At 46.6% G+C, this 20,704-nt stretch overlaps 1 protein-coding gene across 1 annotated transcript in view; it reads right to left on the bottom strand.

Moving 5' to 3' along the window:
* Positions 1–20,704, bottom strand: part of LOC134909547 (solute carrier family 12 member 9-like) — a 465,723-nt gene that overhangs the window by 10,361 nt on the left and 434,658 nt on the right. The window contains exon 11 of the mRNA XM_063916540.1: positions 9,016–9,190. Within this exon, the coding sequence (XP_063772610.1) occupies positions 9,016–9,190 (175 nt within the window). The remainder of the gene's footprint in view (positions 1–9,015; positions 9,191–20,704) is intronic.

Genomic DNA, 20,704 nt, shown 5'->3' with positions numbered 1-20,704 from the left:
CCACACATGAGACTTATCTACAAGCTACAAGAATCAGGGCTAGGAAGCACAATATGCACTTGGGTCAAAAACTGGTTAGATAATAGGAAGCAGCGCGTTGTGGTTAATGGATCTTTTTCAACTTGGACTGAAGTGCTAAGTGGTGTGCCGCAAGGCTCAGTATTAGGACCGCTATTGTTCAATATTTTCATTAACGACCTAACAGAAGGTCTAGAGAGCATGGTGTCAATTTTTGCAGATGATACCAAATTGTGTAAGGCTATAAATACAGAGGAGGATGCAGGGTCTCTTCAGAACGACTTAGTTAAATTAGAAGCATGGGCAGCCAAATGGAGAATGCGCTTCAACACAGACAAGTGTAAGGTAATGCACTGTGGTAACAAGAACATAAATTACACCTACCTACTAAATGGGGTAAAATTAGGGGATTCTGTACTGGAAAAGGACTTAGGTGTCCTCATAGATAGCAAGCTAAGCAGTAGTACCCAAAGTAGGACTGCAGCAAAGAAGGCTAATAAGATATTAGCATGCATAAAACGGGGTATTGATGCTAGGGACGAGAGTATTATACTCCCGTTATATAAATCACTAGTGAGGCCACACCTTGAATACTGTGTACAATTCTGGGCACAGTACTACAAAAAGGATATCCTGGAGCTTGAAAAGGTACAGAGGAGGGCGACCAAACTAATTAAGGGCATGGAGACGATGGAATACAAGGAAAGGCTTGAAAGACTAGGCATGTTTACATTGGAAAAGCGGAGACTAAGAGGGGATATGATCAACATCTACAAATATATAAGGGGACAATACACAGAGCTTGCGCGGGACCTGTTTTTGGTTAGATCAACACAGAGGACTCGTGGACACTCGCTCAGGTTAGAGGAGAGGAGATTCCGCACAATACAGCGTAAAGGCTTTTTCACGGTAAGGACAATACATGTTTGGAATTCCCTGCCCGAGGGAGTTGTAATGGCGGAATCTGTCAACACCTTTAAGAATGGGTTAGATAAATTCCTAATGGATAAGGATATCCAGGGGTATGGTGCATAGTCATGCATTATGGTTACTATAAATAGGGATAAAATGTAATGGCTGACAGCAGCATCAGTCAGAAATTTTAGTCAAATCATCATGCATAGGAGACCACAAATAGGTTGAACTCGATGGACAATTGTCTTTTTTCAACCTCAGATACTATGTTACTATGTTACGTCCAGGGATCTGGAATCCTCCAGGTCACTTGTAGCCACAGGCACCACAATAGGTTGATTCACATGGAATGAAGAAACCACCTTAGGCAAAAATTGCGGATGTGTCCTCAATTCAGCTCGATCCACATGAAAAATCAAGTAGGGGCTTTTGTGTGACAAAGCCGCTAATTCTGACACTCACCTTGCTGATGCCAAGGCCAACAACATGACCACCTTCCAAGTAAGAAATTTCAACTCAACCTTTGTTAAGCGGTTCAAACCAGTGTGATTTTAGGAACTGCAACACCACGTTGAGGTCCCACGGTGCCACTGGAGGCACAAAAGGAGGCTGGATGTGCAGCACTCCCTTTACAAACGTCTGGACTTCTGGAAGAGAAACCAACTCCTTCTGAAAGAAAATCGAGAGGGCCGAAATCTGTACCTTAACAGAGCCTAATTTCAGGCCCATATCCACTCCTGTCTGTAGGAAGTGGAGAAAACGACCCAGATGAAAATCTTCCGTAGGTGCATTCTTGGTTTCACACCAAGACACATACTTTCGCCAGATACGGTGATAATGCTTAACCGTCACCTCCTTCCTAGCCTTTATTAAAGTAGGGATGACCTCTTCCGGAATCCCCTTTTTCGCTAGGATTCAGCGTTCAACCGCCATGCCGTCAAACGTAACCGCGGTAAGTCTTGAAATACACAGGGCCCCTGTTGCAACAGGTCTTCCCTCAGAGGAAGAGGCCAGGGATCTCCTGTGAGCATCTCTTGTAGATCTGAGTATCAGGCCCTTCAAGGCCAGTCTGGGACAACGAGTATCGTCTGTACTCTTCTTTGCCTTATGATCCTCAACACTTTTGTGATGAGAGGAAGAGGAGGAAACACGTAGACCGATTTGAACACCCACGGTGTTATTAGAGCGTCTACAGCCACTGCCTGAGGGTCCCGAGACCTGGCACAATACCTCCAAAGTTTTTTGTTGACGCGTGACACCATCATGTCTATTTGAGGAGTTCCCCAAAGACGTGTTATGTCTGCAAAGACTTCTTGATGAAGTCCCCACTCTCCTGGATGGAGATCGTGTCTGCTGAGGAAGTCTGCTTCCCAGTTGTCCACTCCCGGAATGAAGACAGCCGACAGAGCGCTTACATGATTTTCCGCCCAGCGAAGAATCCTGGTGGCTTCCGCCATCGCGACTCTGCTTCTTGTCCCGCCTTGGCGGTTCACATGAGCCACTGCTGTGACATTGTCTGATTGAATAGTAGAATGCCACATTGTCTGATTGAATCAGAACCGGTAGGTTTCGAAGAAGACTCTCCGCTTGTCGAAGGCCGTTGTAAATGGCCCTGAGTTCCAACACATTGATGTGTAGACAGGACTCCTGGTCTGACCAAAGTCCCTGAAAATTTTTTCCTTGTGTGACCGCTCCCCATCCTCGGAGGCTCGCGTCCGTGGTAACCAGGATCCAATCCTGAATTCCGAACCTGCGACCCTCCAGCAGGTGAGCACTTTGCAACCACCACAGGAGAGACACTCACCGATGTAAGTGCAGATGGGACCCGGACCACTTGTCCAGAAGGTCCCATTGAAAAGTCCTTGCATGGAACCTTCCGAAGGGAATGGCCTCGTAGGCAGCCACCATTTTTCCCAGAACTCGAGTGCATTGGTGAACTGACACCCTTTTCGGTTTTAGCAGGCCTCTGACCATGTTCTGAATGTCCTTGGCTTTCTCTATTGGGAGGAAGACCTTCATTTGTTCCGTATCCACTATCATACCTAGGAACGGTAGTCGAGTTGTCGGAATCAACTGTGACTTCGGTAGATTTAGAATCCAACCGCGTTGCTGGAGCACTCTCAGAGAGAGCGCCACACTGCTCAGCAATTTCTCTCTTGATCTCGCTTTTATCAGGAGATCGTCCAAGTATGGGATAATTGTGACTCCATGCTTGCGCAGGACCACCATCATTTCCGCCATTATCTTGGTGAAAATCCTCGGGGCCGTGGAAAGTCCAAACGGCAACGTCTGAAATTGGTAATGACAATCCTGTACAGCGAATCTCAGGTATTCCTAACGGGGGGCATATATGGGGACATGAAGGTACGCATCCTTTATGTCCAGAGACACCATAAACTCCCCCTCCTCCATGTTGGCTATTATCGCTCTGAGTGATTACATTTTGAATTTGAATCTTTTTATGTACAGGTTTAGGGATTTCAGATTCAAAATAGATCTGACCGAACCGTCCGGTTTCGGGACCACAAATAGGGTTGAGTAGTAACCTTTTCCCTGCTGGTGCAGGGGAACCTTGATTATCACTTGTTGTATACACAGCGTTTGAATTGCAGCTAACACTACATCCCTTTCCAATGTGTGGAAGCTGGTAGGGCCGATTTGAAAAATCGGCGCGGGGGCACCTCCTCGAATTCTAGTTTGTAATCCTGGGAAACTATTTCCAACACCCAGGGATTCAGGTCTGATCTGACCCAGGCCTGACTGAAAAGTCGAAGACGTGCCCCCACCGGTGCGGACTCCCTCAGGGGAGCCCCAGCGTCATGCTGTGGGTTTTAAAGCAGCCGGGAAGGACTTTTGTTCCTGGGCACCTGCCGAAGCAGGTGCTCTTTTGCCTCTGCCCTTACCTCTGGCAAGGAAAGAGGATCCCCGACCTCTTCTGGACTTGTGCGACCGAAAGGACTGCATCTGATAGGGTGGTACTTTCTTTTGCTGTTGGGGAATATATGGTAAAAAATTTGATTTACCTGCTGTAGCTGTGGAAACCAGGTCCGTCAGCCCATCCCCAAACAATACATCTCCCTTATAGGGTAGTACTTCCATATGTTTTTTGGAATCCGCATCACCCGTCCATTGGCGAGTCCATAAGGATCTTCTCGCCGAGATAGACATGGCATTGGCCCTAGAAGCTAGCAATCCAATGTCCCTTTGAGCATCCCTCATAAATAAAACTGCGTCTTTTATATGGGCTAGAGTTAAGATTATATAGTATCCTTATCCATATTATCAAAGTGATCTGTCAGCTCATCTGTCCAAGCTGCAATTGCGCTACACACCCATGCCGACGCAATTTTCGGTCTTAGCACAGCACCCGTATGAGAATAAATACACTTTAAGGTAGTTTCTTGCCTGCGATCTGCAGGGTCCTTAAGGGCCGCTGTGTCAGGAGACGGTAGCGCCACTTTCTTGGACAAGCGAGTCAGGGCCTTGTCCACAGTGGGGGGTGATTCCCAAATCTCCCTGTCCTGTTTAGGGAAGGGGTATGCCATATAAATTCTTTTGGGGATCTGCGGTCTCTTTTCCGGAGTCTCCCAAGCTTTTCCAAAGAAATCATTTAATTCATGAGATGTGGGAAAATTAATAATCTGTTTCTTTCCCTTAAACATGTGTACCCTTGTGTCGGGGACCGAGGGTTCATCCTCAATATGCAGCACATTCCTTATTGCCACAATCAAACACTGAATGGCTTTAGTCACCCTAGGGTGCAATTTTACTTCGTCATAGTCGACACTGGAATCAGAATCCGTGTCGGTAGTAGTGTCTTGTGTTAAGGGAAGCTTTTGAGACCCCGACGGGCCCTGTGAGTCGGTCCAATCCGAGGATTGACCCCCTGATGTCCCCCCTAATTCAGCCTTATCAAGCCTTTTATGTAAAGATGCCACACTTGCATTCAACATATGCCACATGTCCATCCAATCCTGAGCCGGCACAACCGACGGGGACACACCACTCATTTGCTCCACCTCCTCATTGGAGAAGCCTTCCGCCTCAGACATGTCGACACACACGTACCGACACCCCACACACACAGGGATAACCTATAAGGGGACAAAACCCCAACCAGGCCCTTAGGAGAGACAGAGAGAGAGTATGCCAGCACACACCCAGCGCTTAAAAACACTGGAATATATATGACCAGATAGCGCTTTTTATATATATATAATCTTAATTCCCACTCACTGCGTCGCCAAAGTGCCCCCCTCCTCTTTTTTTCAGCCTATGAAGTTCAGCAGGGGAGAGATCAGGGAGCCAGCGTATCTCATGCAGTTTCTGTGGAGAAAATGGCGCTGGTTAGTGCTGAGGATCAAGCGCCGCCCACCCGACGGCGGGCTTCGGTCCCAGTAATTCTATATAAAAATGGCGGGGGATTTTAGGATTTACTGTCCCACAGCCTAATCCTGCTTTATATTGCCAAAAAAATGAGGAAACTTGCTGCCCAGGGCGCCCCCCCCTCCCCCCCCCCCTGCACCCTTCAGTGCCTGCTTGTGTGTGTGTACTGGGAGCAATGGCGCGCAGAGACCTGTGTTCCGACTCCCTCTGGAGCTAATGGTGTCCAGTAGCCTTAGAAACAGTGCCCAACTTGACAAGCCAGCTCTGCTTCTCTACTCAGTCCCACGATGCAGGGAGCCTGTTGCCAATAGGACTCCCTGAAAATGAAAAACCTAACAAATTCTTCAAAACAGAAAACTCTGGAGAGCTCTCTGCATTGTACCCTTTCTACTCTGGGCACAGAATCTAACTGAGGTCTGGAGGAGGGGCATAGAGGGAGGAGCCAGTGCACACCCATAGTCAAAGTTCTTTTTAGGTGCCCTATCTCCTGCGGAGCCCGTCTATACCCCATGGTCCTTACGGAGTCCCCAGCATCCTCTAGGACGCAAGAGAAATTATTCTTAACATTAGGCCTCTCAAACATGTGCCTCTTGAAAATGTTTAAGGAGCTGACAGTCAAGAGGGATAAATGCTTTTTTCAAGCTAATGTTTTATATGAAAAATGTTGATATGGCATAGTACAAGGAGAGTATTTTTTTTTTTTTTTTTATAAAGAAACCATTTGCCGATGAGGATAAGATCTTATTTAGAGTAAGTTGTGTACAGAAAGAGGTATATATATTTAGTAATGTTCTGTTGGATGATGAATTCTTCAAATACCATGAAGCACAGATTCTTTACACAAACTGCACAAGGGGTAACTAATGAGAGCTATTATGACTGGATGAGCTCAGAACTCTGTAGGGATGGAATCAGTATCACAGGAAAAACTGCTAATGTGTAGGCTTTTTTATGGATTTGGTAATTTTGGTTGACCGCCGGTCAGCCATACTACACCCCACTCAACAATGACAGCAAAAACAATCCAAGGGGGTGAAGAAAGGCATTTTTACCTGCTTTTTTTGCGCTGCCTCTAATTTAAGTTTGGGGTTAACATTTTATAACTGTTGACATTGTGGTTGCTGACATTCTGAGCATGTCAACATTTTGCCTGTCAACAAATGGTGTCTAAACAGAGGTGTAGTATGGCTGCTTACCGACGCCGGGATCCCGGCAGCATACCGGCGCCGGGATCCCGGCGGGGAGGGGCGAGTGCAGCAAGCCCCTTGCGGGCTCGCTGCGCTCGCCACGCTGCGGGATCGGTGCTGCGGTCGCCACGGGTTCTATTCCCACTCTATGGGTGTCGTGGACACCCACGAGTGGAAATAGTCCCTGTTGGTCGGCATGCCGACCATCGGGAAAGTGAGCCGTCGGCCTCGTGGAGGAGGGCATGTGACTGTCGGTCAGCAGACCGGCGGTCACATGAATACCACCCGTTGAGTGTCAGGGGTTGGCTATCCTCCCTTATTGAGAGTGCAGCAGAAAGTTTGAGCTCCAATACCTTGGGATTGTTCTAGGCTCCTGTTAATATTCCATGCTGTAATGAAATTGTTCTAATAAAAGAGTAGTCTATATTACCCTCATAAAGGAAAAAAGTGGGAGAGGAAGGAGTGCTTAGCATTAAAAAAAAAAAACATGAATATAAATGTTATTTATAAAATAAGCATGGCCCATAAGGCCCAGATCACATCACACATCACCTGATCAAGAATATACTGTCAGTTTTGGGGAAGTGTGATGTTACTAGTATGAAGCAATGCTTCTGTACTGGGTAAGGATACACTGTGCATATACCATACATGGAACCAGGCCAGAGAATTAGATCCATAACACTAGCATCTACAACACTGTATAAACGTGTGGATTTCAGTCGGTCATACCAAGGACACGAGATGTACTGTACCTGTCACTCCAGTGAGCATTTTACAGTATTACTGGAACAATCCGTGCCACTGTGATGCTACCTGTTCATTAAGTAGGCTCTTGGGAATATTCTGCTAAATAGTTGTAGTAATTTGCTCTCTTAAAGTGCCAACTCTGCCTAATGACAAGGTGAGTGTGATTGCAAAATGAAAAGCACTTTATGACATACAAATCTACCCTTTTAATGTTCTGTTTGAATTACACTGCTTATTAACCTTATAAGGTTGCTATGGCAACTTGGGAAATCTGAAATCTCTCTTTTTTCCTGTCAGAATGTAAGTGACTGTCCAACTTAAATACTCCTGGTAAATACTACATGGCTATAGTGGCTACATTTATTTTAGTCAGTGTTTATATTAAAGAGTGCTTACTCAACACAAAACTAAATAAAACATGCCATCCTTATACAGGGCAGGTTGCATCAACATAAAAACTGTGGGCAGACCTCAAAAAATACAGTTTTCTGAGGTTTGCTTGCTTTTCGCCTATGCACCAAGCTCCAGAATGCGATGCATTCCCGAGCTTGGACCCGATGGGTAACGCCATCTTTAGGTGGCATTACCCGATAGAAGCCTATGGGCTTCTATTCACATTTTTGCTCTGAGAGGGATCCAGAGCAGACCGACTGCTGGGTCCTAAACCCAGAAATCCCGACATCGCAAAGGACAGCTTTTACCTTTGCTAAAGATTTCATGTATAAGATGTTAATAAATGCCGATATGCATGCAAAATGTGATGCTTGATGCATACCACCCACAGTATTTTAGGTTATAATCTTTGGTACTGGATTATAGTCTACCGCTAGGAAATATTATATAGTGTAAGAAACCCCCTTTTGAAGAGCAAATGTTGTAAAGTGGTCATTGTTGGTTAAGAGGATAGATGATTCTACATGATCCCTTCCTGCTCTAGGTCTTCCCTCTCCATGTAAGACTGCAATCACCTGTGTTGTAACACCTTTCTCATCAATAAAGGTGGGTAAACACTGACAGATATGTCTGCAGATCCATTGATTTGCAGATATATCTATCTATAGGTGGATCGGGCAGCGTATTGTGCATATACACTGCCCAATCCGTCGCAACGGACATCACGAACTGGGTGGGCAGTTACATAGACCCGCCCAGTTGAGTCATCAATCACCGCTGGCTAGTGCAGGAAGTGTTCTGGCGGTTGGCTGACCCCGTACACACAGAACAATGCACCAATATATCTGTAGATATATTGGTCATCATGTATGTTGCAGGGCCAAAGTGATATGTCTGTGAACGACTGCGTTCGCAGACATATCGTTGGTACACACTGGCCGACAGACCAGAGATATTAGCCAGTGTGTACCCACCCATAGCTAGTTCAACACAGGTGACTGCAATCATAAATTAAGAGGGAAATCCTAGAGCAGGGTATTTTGTTGCCTGGTGAAGGGAGCACTTTTGCAGGAAAAGAGATATGCTGTACTTGTTTACATATATATCCCACTGAAACCGCAACAGTCTTGTGACAGTAGTGAGAGTATCAGTTCAGATTACCATTACAGATATAAAATCAAGAAATGGAATAAGGCAGGGAAGAGAAAAGGCTGTCTGTACTGTATAGTATAACATAGGTAAACACTGTATACAACAAGGAAAAAAAACATGTGTTTGCACAGTAGTTTAATTGTTGGCAGGCATATATGCTATTAAACTCCTAACAAAACATCAGAAAACTTGGGCTCTTTCGGAGTTCACTTACCCAACTCTTCCAAACTCACATGTCCTAGTACAAACAGGCCACTTTTCTTCAGATCGTTTGCAAATGTAATTAGGCTTTTGTGGTTATGTGGATTGGAGACAAGCAAGAGAATCTGTGGGCGCCAAAATTTGACATGGTCCTTACGTACATCCAGCATGAGCAAGTATTTCCTCACCTGGACAACAGAGAAACTACATATGTTTACATCACATGGAGAATTCTGCAAACTCAGCAAAGCAAAAAGTCAAAGACAATAGGCTTTTTATTATTTAATTTCTTCTTGTAACTTGTTTTTTACACTACTGTGTTAAAAAGAAGGGAACTGCCAAAAATAAGAATTTACTTACCGATAATTCTATTTCTCGGAGTCCGTAGTGGATGCTGGGGTTCCTGAAAGGACCATGGGGAATAGCGGCTCCGCAGGAGACAGGGCACAAAAAGTAAAGCTTTTCCAGATCAGGTGGTGTGCACTGGCTCCTCCCCCCATGACCCTCCTCCAGACTCCAGTTAGGTACTGTGCCCGGACGAGCGTACACAATAAGGGAGGATTTTGAATCCCGGGTAAGACTCATACCAGCCACACCAATCACACCGTACAACTTGTGATCTAAACCCAGTTAACAGTATGATAACAAAAGGAGCCTCTGAAAGACGGCTTCCTACAACAATAACCCGATTTTTGTAACAATAACTATGTACAAGTATTGCAGAATAATCCGCACTTGGGATGGGCGCCCAGCATCCACTACGGACTCCGAGAAATAGAATTATCGGTAAGTAAATTCTTATTTTCTCTATCGTCCTAGTGGATGCTGGGGTTCCTGAAAGGACCATGGGGATTATACCAAAGCTCCCAAACGGGCGGGAGAGTGCGGATGACTCTGCAGCACCGAATGAGAGAACTCCAGGTCCTCTTTTGCCAGGGTATCAAATTTGTAAAATTTTACAAACGTGTTCTCCCCCGACCACGTAGCTGCTCGGCAGAGTTGTAATGCCGAGACCCCTCGGGCAGCCGCCCAAGATGAGCCCACCTTCCTTGTGGAATGGGCATTTACATATTTTTTGCTGTGGCAAGCCTGCCACAGAATGTGCAAGCTGAATTGTACTACAAATCCAACGAGCAATAGTCTGCTTAGAAGCAGGAGCACCCAGCTTGTTGGGTGCATACAGGATAAACAGCAAGTCAGATTTCCTGACTCCAGCCGACCTGGAAACTATATTTTCAGGGTCCTGACAACATCCAGCAACTTGGAGTCCTCCAAGTCCCTAGTAGCCGCAGGCACCACAATAAGCTGGTTCAGGTGAAACGCTGACACCACCTTAGGGAGAAACTGGGGACGAGTCCACAGCTTTGCTCTGTCCGAATGGACAATCAGATATGGCTTTGTGAGATAAAGCCGCCAATTCTGACACTCGCCTGGCCGAGGCCAGGACCAACAGCATGGTCACTTTCCATGTGAGATATATCAAATCCACAGATTTGAGTTGTTTAAAACAATGTGATTTTAGGAATCCCAAACTACGTTGAGATCGCCCAGTGCCACTGGAGACATCAAAAAGGGGTTGTATATGCAGTACTCCCTTAACAACTTCTGGACTTCAGGAACTGAAGCCAATTTCTTTCTGGAAGAAAATCGACCGGTCGAAATTTGAACCTTAATGGACCCCAATTTGAGACCCATATACACTCCTGCTTGCAGGAAATGTAGGAATTAACCTAGTTGAAATTCTTCCGTGGAGCCTTCCTGGCCTCACACCATGGAACATATTTTCACCTAAGCGGTGATAATGTTGTGCGGTCACCTCCTTCCTGGCTCTGACCAGGGTAGGGATGACCTCTTCCGGAATGCCTTTTTCCCTTAGGATCCGGCGTTCACCCGCCCTGGCGTCAACGCAGCTGCGGTAAGTCATGGAACAGACATGATTCTTGCTGAATCAAGATCCTTTCTAGTATCTCTTGAAGTTCCGGGTACCAAGTTCTTCTTGGCCCAAACCGGAACCCCGAGTATAGTTCTTACTCCTCTTCTTCCTATCATTCTCCATACACTGGGTATGAAAGGCAGAGGAGGGAACACATACACCGACTGGTACACCCACGGTGTTACCAGAGCGTCCCAGCTATTGCCTGAGGGTCTCTAGACCTGGCGCTTCATGTGGGACGCCATCATAACCACCTTTGGTCTTTCCCAACGGTTTACAAACATGTGGAAACTTCCAGATGAAGTTCCCACTTTTCCGGGTGGAATTCATTTATGCTGAGGAAATCTTCCTAGTTGTCCACTCCCGGAATGAACACTGCTGACAGTGTTATCACATGATCTTTCGCCCAGCGAAGAATCCTTGCTGTCATTGCCCTCCTGCTTCTTGTGCCGCCCTGTCTGTTTACGTGGGCGACTGCCATGATGATGTCCTACTGGATCAGCACCGGTTGACTTTGAAGCAGAGGTCTTCCTAGGCTCAGAGCATCGTAAATTGCCCTTAGCTCCAGTATATTCATGTGGAGAGAAATCTCCAGACTTGACCACACTTCCTTGGAAATTTCTTCCTTGTGTGACTGTTCCCCAGCCTCTCAGGCTGGCATCCGTGGTCACCAGAACACAGTCCTGAATGCTGAATGTGCTGCCCTCTAGAAGATGAGCACTCTGCAGCCCCCACAGAAGAGACACCCTTGTCCTTGGAGACAGGGTTATCCGCTGATGCATCTGAAGATGCGATCCGGACCATTCGTCCAGCAAATCCCCCTGAAAAGTTTTTGCGTGAGATCTGCCGAATGGAATCGCTTCGTAAGAAGCCACCATTTTTCCCAGGACTCCTGTGCATTGATGCACTGATACTTGGCCTGGATTTAGGAGGTTTCTGACTAGGTCGGATAACTCCCTGGCTTTCCCCTCCAGGAGAAATACCTCTTTCTGGACTATGCCCAGAATCATTCCTAGGAACAGCAGACGTATCATCGGAAAACAGCTGCGATTTTTGGAATATTTAGAATCCACTCATGCTGTCGTAGAACTACTTTAGATAGTTCTTTTCCGACCTCCAACTGTTCTCTGGAAACTTGTCCCTTTCAGGATATCGTCCAAGTAAGGGATAATTTAGATGCCTTTCTTCTTTTAAGAATCATCTTTTCGGCCATTACCTTGGTAAAGGCCCGGGGTGCCGTGGATAATTCAACGGCAGCGTCTGAAACTGATATTGACAGTTCTGTATCACGAACCAGAGGTACCCTTGTTGAGAAGGGCAAATTTGGACATGGAGGTAATCCTTGATGTCCAGGGACACCATATAGTCCCCTTTTTTCCGGTTCTCTATCACTGCTCTGAGTGACTCCATCTTGATTTGAACCTTTTTATGTAAGTGTTCAAAGATTTCAGATTTAGACTATGTCTCACCAAGCCGTCTGGCTTCAGTACCACAATATAGTGTGGAGGACTAATACCCTTTTCCTTGTTGTAGGAGGGGTACTTTGATTATCACCTGCTGGAAATACAGCTTGTGAATTTTTTCCCAATACTGCCTCCTTGTCGGAGGGAGCCGTTGGTAAAGCAGGCTTCAGGAACCTGCGAGGAAAAAATGTCTCGACTCTCCAATCTGTACCCCTGGGATAATACTTGTATGATCTAGGGGTCAACTTGCGAGTGATCCCACTGCGCGCTGAGACTCTTGAGACTACCCCCCCACTGGTGGAGGGCTTCTTTTCCTGGGAAGGGGCTGCCTGCTGCAGTCTACTTCCCTTTCCTCTATGTCTGGGCAGATATGACTGGCCTTTTGCCCGCTTGCCCACATGGGAACGGAAGGATTGAGGCTGAAAAGACAGTGTCTTTTTCTGCTGAGATGTAACTTGGGGTAAAAAGGTTGGATTTCCCAGCTGTGGCCGTGGCCCCCAGGTCCGACGGACCGACCCCAAATAACTCCTTCCCTTTATACGGCAATACTTCCATGTGCCGTATGGGATCTGTATCACCTGACCACTGTCGTGTCCATGACATCTTCTGGGAGATATGGACAACGCACTTATCTTGATGCCAGAGTGCAAATATCCCTCTGTGCATCTCGCATACATATATATAGAATGCATCCTATTAAATGCTCTATATCAATAAAATATTTTTAGTCAGGGAATTCGACCAAGCCAACCCAGCACTGCATCTCCAGGCTGATGGCGATCGCTGGTCGCAGTATAACCACCGTCTGTGTGTATATACTTTTTAGGATATTTTTCCAGCTGCCTATCAGCTGGCTCCTTGAGGGCGGCCGTATTTGGAGACGGTAACGCCACTTGATAAGTGTGTGAGCGCCTTATCCACCCTAATGGGTGTTTCCCAACGCGCCCTAACTTCTGGCGGGAAAAGGTATAACGCCAATATTTGCTATCGGGGTAAACCCACGCATCATCACACACTTCATTTTATTTTATCTGATTCAGGAAAAACTACAGGTAGTTTTTTCACTTCCACATAATACCCTTTTCTGTGGTACTTGTAGTATCAGAAATATGTAACAGCTCCTTCATTGCCCTTAACGTGTGGCCCTAATGAGGAATACGTTTGTTTATTCACCGTCGACACTGGATTCAGTGTCCGTGTCTGTGTCTGTGTCGACCGACTGAGGTAAATGGGCGTTTTTTATAAAAAAACCCTGACGGTGTTTCTGAGACGCCTGGACCGTTACTAATTGTTTGTCGGCCGTCTCATGTCGTCAACCGACCTTGCAGCGTGTTGACATTCTCACGTAATTCCCTAAATAAGCCATCCATTCCGGTGTCGACTCCCTAGAGAGTGACATCACCATTACAGGCAATTTCTCCGCCTCCTCCAGCATCGTCCTCATACATGTCGACACACACGTACCGACACACAGCACACACACCTGGAATGCTCTGACAGAGGACAGGACCCCACTAGCCCTTTGGAGAGACAGAGGGAGAGTTTGCCAGCACACACCAAAAAACGCTATAATTACATAGGGACAACCTTATATAAGTGTTTCTCCCTAATAGCATCTTTATATATATATTTATATCGCCAATTTGTGCCCCCCCTCTCTGTTTAAACCCTGTTTCTGTAGTGCAGTGCAGGGGAGAGCCTGGGAGCCTTCTCTCCAGCCTTTCTGTGAGAGAAAAAATGGCGCTGTGTGCTGAGGAGATAGGCCCCGCCCCTTTTACGGCGGGCTCGTCTCCCGCTCTTTAGTGAAGTTTGGCAGGGGTTAAATATCTCCATATAGCCTCTGGGGGCTATATGTGAGGTATTTTTAGCCAGTATATAGGTTTACATTTGCCTCCCAGGGCGCCCCCCCCCAGCGCCCTGCACCCTCAGTGACAGCGTGTGAAGTGTGCTGAGAGGAAAATGGCGCACAGCTGCAGTGCTGTGCGCTACCTTTAGAAGACTGTCAGAGTCTTCAGCCGCCGATTCTGGACCTCTTCTAACTTCAGCATCTGCAAGGGGGCCGGCGGCGCGGCTCCGGTGACCATCCAGGCTGTACCTGTGATCGTCCCTCTGGAGCTAATGTCCAGTAGCCAAGAAGCCAATCCATCCTGCACGCAGGTGAGTTCACTTCTTCTCCCCTCAGTCCCTCGTTGCAGTGATCCTGTTGCCAGCAGGACTCACTGTAAAATAAAAAACCTAAGCTAAACTTTCTCTAAGCAGCTCTTTAGGAGAGCCACCTAGATTGCACCCTTCTCGGCCGGGCACAAAAATCTAACTGGAGTCTGGAGGAGGGTCATGGGGGGAGGAGCCAGTGCACACCACCTGATCTGGAAAAGCTTTACTTTTTGTGCCCTGTCTCCTGCGGAGCCGCTATTCCCCATGGTCCTTTCAGGAACCCCAGCGTCCACTAGGACGATAGAGAAAGGTTTGTTACAGCTAAAGATAATATACTACAAAACAGATATCTTTAAAGTGCTCCTAACAAATCATGTTATATTTACTGTGTGGTACACACATAGCATACCCTCCAACATTTTACACATAAAAATCGGTACAAATGATGAAAGGGGTGTGGCCACGGGTAAAGTGGGCGTGGCCTCGTCCATTTTCTATACTTTCAATGGAAGTTTGGAGAGCCAAAAATCGGTACAGACCATAAAAAATAGGTACTACACCTGCCAAAAAGGTGCAGCTGGAGGGTATGACATAGCTGTATGTGCTAGCATGAGGATAGGGATTATCTGGACAGATATACATTGTCATGAGTATTAACAAGACCGGCAACAGGCCATTTACTGACATGCAGGGCCATAACTACTGGTTGTCCAGGATTGCATTCACCAGAGGTGCTGGCCTAGAGGGGGGTGCCACCAGGCCCAGCCACCAAAATGTTAACCCCTGGGGGGCCTGCAGAGGCACTACGCTGGGGAAGGATTTCCTCAAATGACTTTAGATTTCTATTTTATTTTTTTTTGCAGAGAAGCAAAGAGAGACAGAGGCTCTCCTCAAATTACCCCAGCCTTGCTCCTAGCTCTGTCATGAAGCCTCTTTAATTTTTGGATACTTGAGGCCCAAAATGCACCAAGTGTGACGTCATAACATTGTAACGCAGCTGAGAGTTTAAGTCAATCAAAGCCCTTCACTTTGCCAGCGGTGCCTAGAAGACTAGATACATTATGGTACCATATGTGAAACTACAGGGTGATCTGGCAAGCAGAGATCCGCCCATTAGAAAGACAGCGGTGGGTTGAGCAAATTGCCTTCAGGAGTAATGCAGGAAGGATGGTGGCTGGGCCGCCATGGTTCTGAGGTGCTCTATACACCATTCTGCTCCAGCCATCTTCAGTAAAGTGAGGGGAGGTGTCACGTTTGAATAGAGAAAGGAGGATCACAAATGATATGTGATCTAAGGTGTGGTGATTACCTGCAGGAATAATCACCAATAATGTTTTCAAGTGACTGTGTGTATATATATATATATAATGTTGTATTCTTTTCAGCCGAGATGTGACAACATGGCTGACATGCAATGTCCTGCATTTGACCCCCATAGGTCCAGGCCAAAAGAGATCTGTAGACCATAAAGTTTTAGATGACATTCCTACATCAAAAGCAGAGATTTGCAAGCTCTGGACATTGAGGGCTGATAAGGCCATTTGTTGTTGTGTCAACAGAGGGGCTGTAAACAGACCAGAAATCCTGTTTCCTGGCTAATGTCATAAACCTTGCTTTCCCCCCTTGGCTGTTGCCAAGCACCAAGTATGTAAAACCTGGTGTAGGTGTTTTGTCCAGCAGGAAAGTGGTTAAAAATCCCAAGGGAGGGGGCCTGATGAAGCTGGAGACTATATCTGTCCCACTCATGAAAATAGGAGTTGTGATCTCTTGGGGATACAGCTAGTATGCTGGAGGTGACCTGAGTTTCTGTGAAGTCCCCCACAACAGAAATACTTAAAACTTGTTTGCGTAAGTGTAAAGATTTCTGTAAGTTTTATTTCCTTTTCATTTATTGAGATTGCTGTATTCTGTGTGTGTTTTTAAAATATTCTTAATAATCTTTGTAACCTTTTTGTAACCAAAGCTCTGAAGTATTCTTGAAATTAAAATCCTAATTTTAGTTCTGATCCTGTTGTTCTTATGAACTCCAACGCCTGTGTGGCTCACGCCTATCTATTTTTCTAAGTATTGCAGTGTGTGTGTGACAGGTAAAGCTAAAGACGCCTGCAACGTCCGTAATACGTTGAAAAGTCTTTGCTGGTGGCAGCTGAAAGTATTTAAATAATCCCGTGTGTCAAAATTGACCCCCGTACGGCGCATGCGGCAATTCTCAAATTGGCGTATTTGTGGAATTGGCCGGCAGCGTCGTCACAGGAGGTCATATGGAGTGCCCTGCTTCCTGTGCACTGCAGTGTGTGGCATGGGCTGCCACTCCACTTCTCCCTCTACTTCCCTCCCTCCAACTTACACATCCTCTTGCTCATCACATCATAAAGCGGAGATTTGAGTGAATTTTTTTTCTCTGAGTAATAGAGGAACAAAATAAATCTAACATAGCATCTTATTGGTAAGTCCAATAGACTAGATTTTATATGTATTATTAATCAAGTATTGACTACGGAGATTAGTTTTAAGACACTACGTTTTAGCATAACATGAACTGCGGCAGTATTATGAACTATGGGCACTACAGCCTCTGAAATGGATTAGCTAAATACATCTTACTGTTATTATACAGTACATACTGTATAACGGATAGCTGCCACTGAGGCTCATATTGGATAGTAGGATATTATTCCTACTGTTTGGCATAATAGTTGATATTGCACAGTAATGTACTGTGCTCTTGTTCTAGCTGTCACACACAGCACAGGATCTGTGAGAACACCATGCTTTGCTCTCTCCCTCTCGGAGGCTGGTGAGCTCAACCACATGGACATAATTGCTGTTTTTATAAGTGGCAGTTTCTTTTGTACTTGATTATAGGTGCAGGCACTCAGAGGAAATGATGAGCTATTAATAAAGGTTGTGCTGTAGCCTTGTGCAGAGGAATTGGGGACAGAGTGGAGGAGGCCAGCTTGTTGGAAGAGGGTGAGATTGCAGGTCACTGTGGGAAGGGCCACACAGCATACTGTACATAGTAAAGTAGAATTCATACAGCTGGAAAATGCCATCAGTATTTAGGTTACAATTATCCTTCCATTAGGAATTCAAACGTCTCCACCTAACATACAGCGTTTTTCACATTACTTTTGTTAATGTTTATTAAGCTGCACTTCCAGATAGCTGTGGGAGTTTATTCTTTTCATCACTTTAAAATGGTTGAGCTGGCTGGTTCTGGAAGCTGCAATCTTATTGGTCTATGCTTTGTTACCTCTCCATAGCACTTTGTTGCCACCAATGCTCCGGTGAGGGGAGCCCAGAGGAGGTGAATCATTTTTCTCTATCGTCCTAGTGGATGCTGGGGTTCCTGAAAGGACCATGGGGAATAGCGGCTCCGCAGGAGACAGGGCACAAAAAGTAAAGCTTTTTCCGATCAGGTGGTGTGCACTGGCTCCTCCCCCTATGACCCTCCTCCAGACTCCAGTTAGATTTTTGTGCCCGGCCGAGAAGGGTGCAATCTAGGTGGCTCTCCTAAAGAGCTGCTTAGAGAAAGTTTAGCTAGGTTTTTTATTTTACAGTGATTCCTGCTGGCAACAGGATCACTGCAGCGAGGGACTGAGGGGAGAAGGAGTCAACTCACCTGCGTGCAGGATGGATTGGTTTCTTGGCTACTGGACATCAAGCTCCAGAGGGACGATCACAGGTACAGCCTGGATGGTCACCGGAGCCACGCCGCCGGCCCCCTTGCAGATGCTGAAATCAGAAGAGGTCCAGAATCGGCGGCTGAAGACTCCTGCAGTCTTCTAAAGGTAGCGCACAGCACTGCAGCTGTGCGCCATTTTCCTCTCAGCACACTTCACACGGCAGTCACTGAGGGTGCAGGGCGCTGGGAGGGGGGCGCCCTGGGAGGCAAATGAGTACCTATAAAGGCTAAAAATACCTCACATATAGCCCTAGAGGCTATATGGAGATATTTAACCCCTGCCTAATTTTTCTAAATAGCGGGAGACGAGCCCGCCGGAAAAGGGGCGGGGCCTATCTCCTCAGCACACGGCGCCATTTCCTCTCACAGCTCCGCTGGTCAGGACGGCTCCCAAGTCTCTCCCCTGCACTGCACTACAGAAACAGGGTAAAACAGAGAGGGGGGGGCACATTTATGGCGATATTTTGATATAACAAAGCAGCTATAAGGGAGCACTTATTATAAGGCTATCCCTGATATATATATAGCGCTTTTGGTGTGTGCTGGCAAACTCTCCCTCTGTCTCCCCAAAGGGCTAGTGGGTCCTGTCTTCGTTAGGAGCATTCCCTGTGTGTCTGCTGTGTGTCGGTACGTGTGTGTCGACATGTATGAGGACGATATTGGTGTGGAGGCGGAGCAATTGCCAAATATGAGGATGTCACCCCCTAGGGAGTCGACACCAGAATGGATGCCTTTATTTATGGAACTACGGGATAGTGTCAACACGCTAAAGCAGTCGTTTGACGACATGAGACGGCCGGACAATCAATTAGTACCTGTCCAGGCGACTCAAACACCGTCAGGGGCTGTGAAACGCCCTTTGCCTCAGTCGGTCGACACAGACCCAGACACAGGCGATGACTCCAGTGGTGACGGTGACGAATCAACCGTATTTTCCAGTAGGGCCACACGTTATATGATTTTGGCAATGAAGGAGGCGTTACATTTAGCTGATACTACAGGTACCACTAAACAGGGTATTATGTGGGGTATGAAAAAACTACCTATAGTTTTTCCTGAATCAGAAGAACTAAATGACGTGTGTAATGAAGCGTGGGTTGCCCCTGATAAAAAGCTGATAATTTCAAAGAAATTATTGGCATTATACCCTTTCCCGCCAGAGGTTAGGGAGCGCTGGGAAACACCTCCTAGGGTGGACAAGGCGCTAACACGCTTATCTAAACAAGTGGCGTTACCCTCTCCTGAGACGGCCGCACTTAAAGATCCATCAGATAGGAGGATGGAAAATATCCAAAAAAGTATATACACACATGCAGGTGTTATACTACGACCAGCTGTAGCGACTGCCTGGATGGGCAGTGCGGGGGTAGTTTGGTCAGAATCCCTGATTGAAAATATTGATACCCTGGACAGGGACAATATTTTACTGTCGTTAGAACAAATAAAGGATGCATTTCTTTATATGCGTGATGCACAGAGGGATATATGCACACTGGCATCACGGGTAAGTGCTATGTCCATTTCGGCCAGAAGAGCTTTATGGACGCGACAGTGGACAGGCGATGCGGATTCAAAACGGCATATGGAAGTTTTGCCGTATAAAGGGGAGGAGTTATTTGGAGTCGGTCTATCAGATTTGGTGGCCACGGCTACAGCCGGGAAATCCACCTTTCTACCTCAAGTCACTCCCCAACAGAAAAAGGCACCGACTTTTCAACCGCAGCCCTTTCGTTCCTTTAAAAATAAGAGAGCAAAGGGCTATTCATATCTGCCACGAGGCAAAGGTCGAGGGAAGAGACAGCACCACGCAGCTCCTTCCCAGGATCAGAAGCCCTCCCCGGCTTCTACAAAAGCCTCAGCATGACGCTGGGGCTTCTCAAGCGGACTCGGGGACCGTGGGGGGTCGTCTCAAAAATTACAGCGCGCAGTGGGCTCACTCGCAAGTAGATCCCTGGATCCTGCAGATAATATCTCAGGGATACAGGTTGGAATTAGAGACAGATCCACCTCGCCGTTTCCTGAAGTCTGCTTTACCAACGTCCCCCTCCGAAAGGGAGACGGTGTTGGAAGCCATTCACAAGCTGTACTCTCAGCAGGTGATAGTCAAGGTACCTCTTCTGCAACAAGGGAAGGGGTATTATTCCACTCTTTTTGTGGTACCGAAGCCGGATGGCTCGGTAAGGCCTATTCTAAATCTGAAGTCCTTGAACCTGTACATAAAGAAGTTCAAGTTCAAAATGGAGTCACTCAGAGCAGTGATAGCGAACCTGGAAGAGGGGGACTTTATGGTATCCTTGGACATCAAGGATGCGTATCTCCACGTTCCAATTTACCCCTCACACCAGGGGTACCTCAGGTTCGTTGTACAAAACTGTCACTATCAGTTTCAGACGCTGCCGTTCGGATTGTCCACGGCACCTCGGATCTTTACAAAGGTAATGGCCGAGATGATGATTCTTCTTCGAAG

Source organism: Pseudophryne corroboree, chromosome 4, assembly GCF_028390025.1.
Source record: "Pseudophryne corroboree isolate aPseCor3 chromosome 4, aPseCor3.hap2, whole genome shotgun sequence".
Lineage (NCBI taxonomy): Eukaryota > Metazoa > Chordata > Amphibia > Anura > Myobatrachidae > Pseudophryne > Pseudophryne corroboree.
The sequence above is the reverse complement of the archived record's forward strand: the minus strand, read 5'-3'. Positions and strand labels throughout refer to the sequence as shown.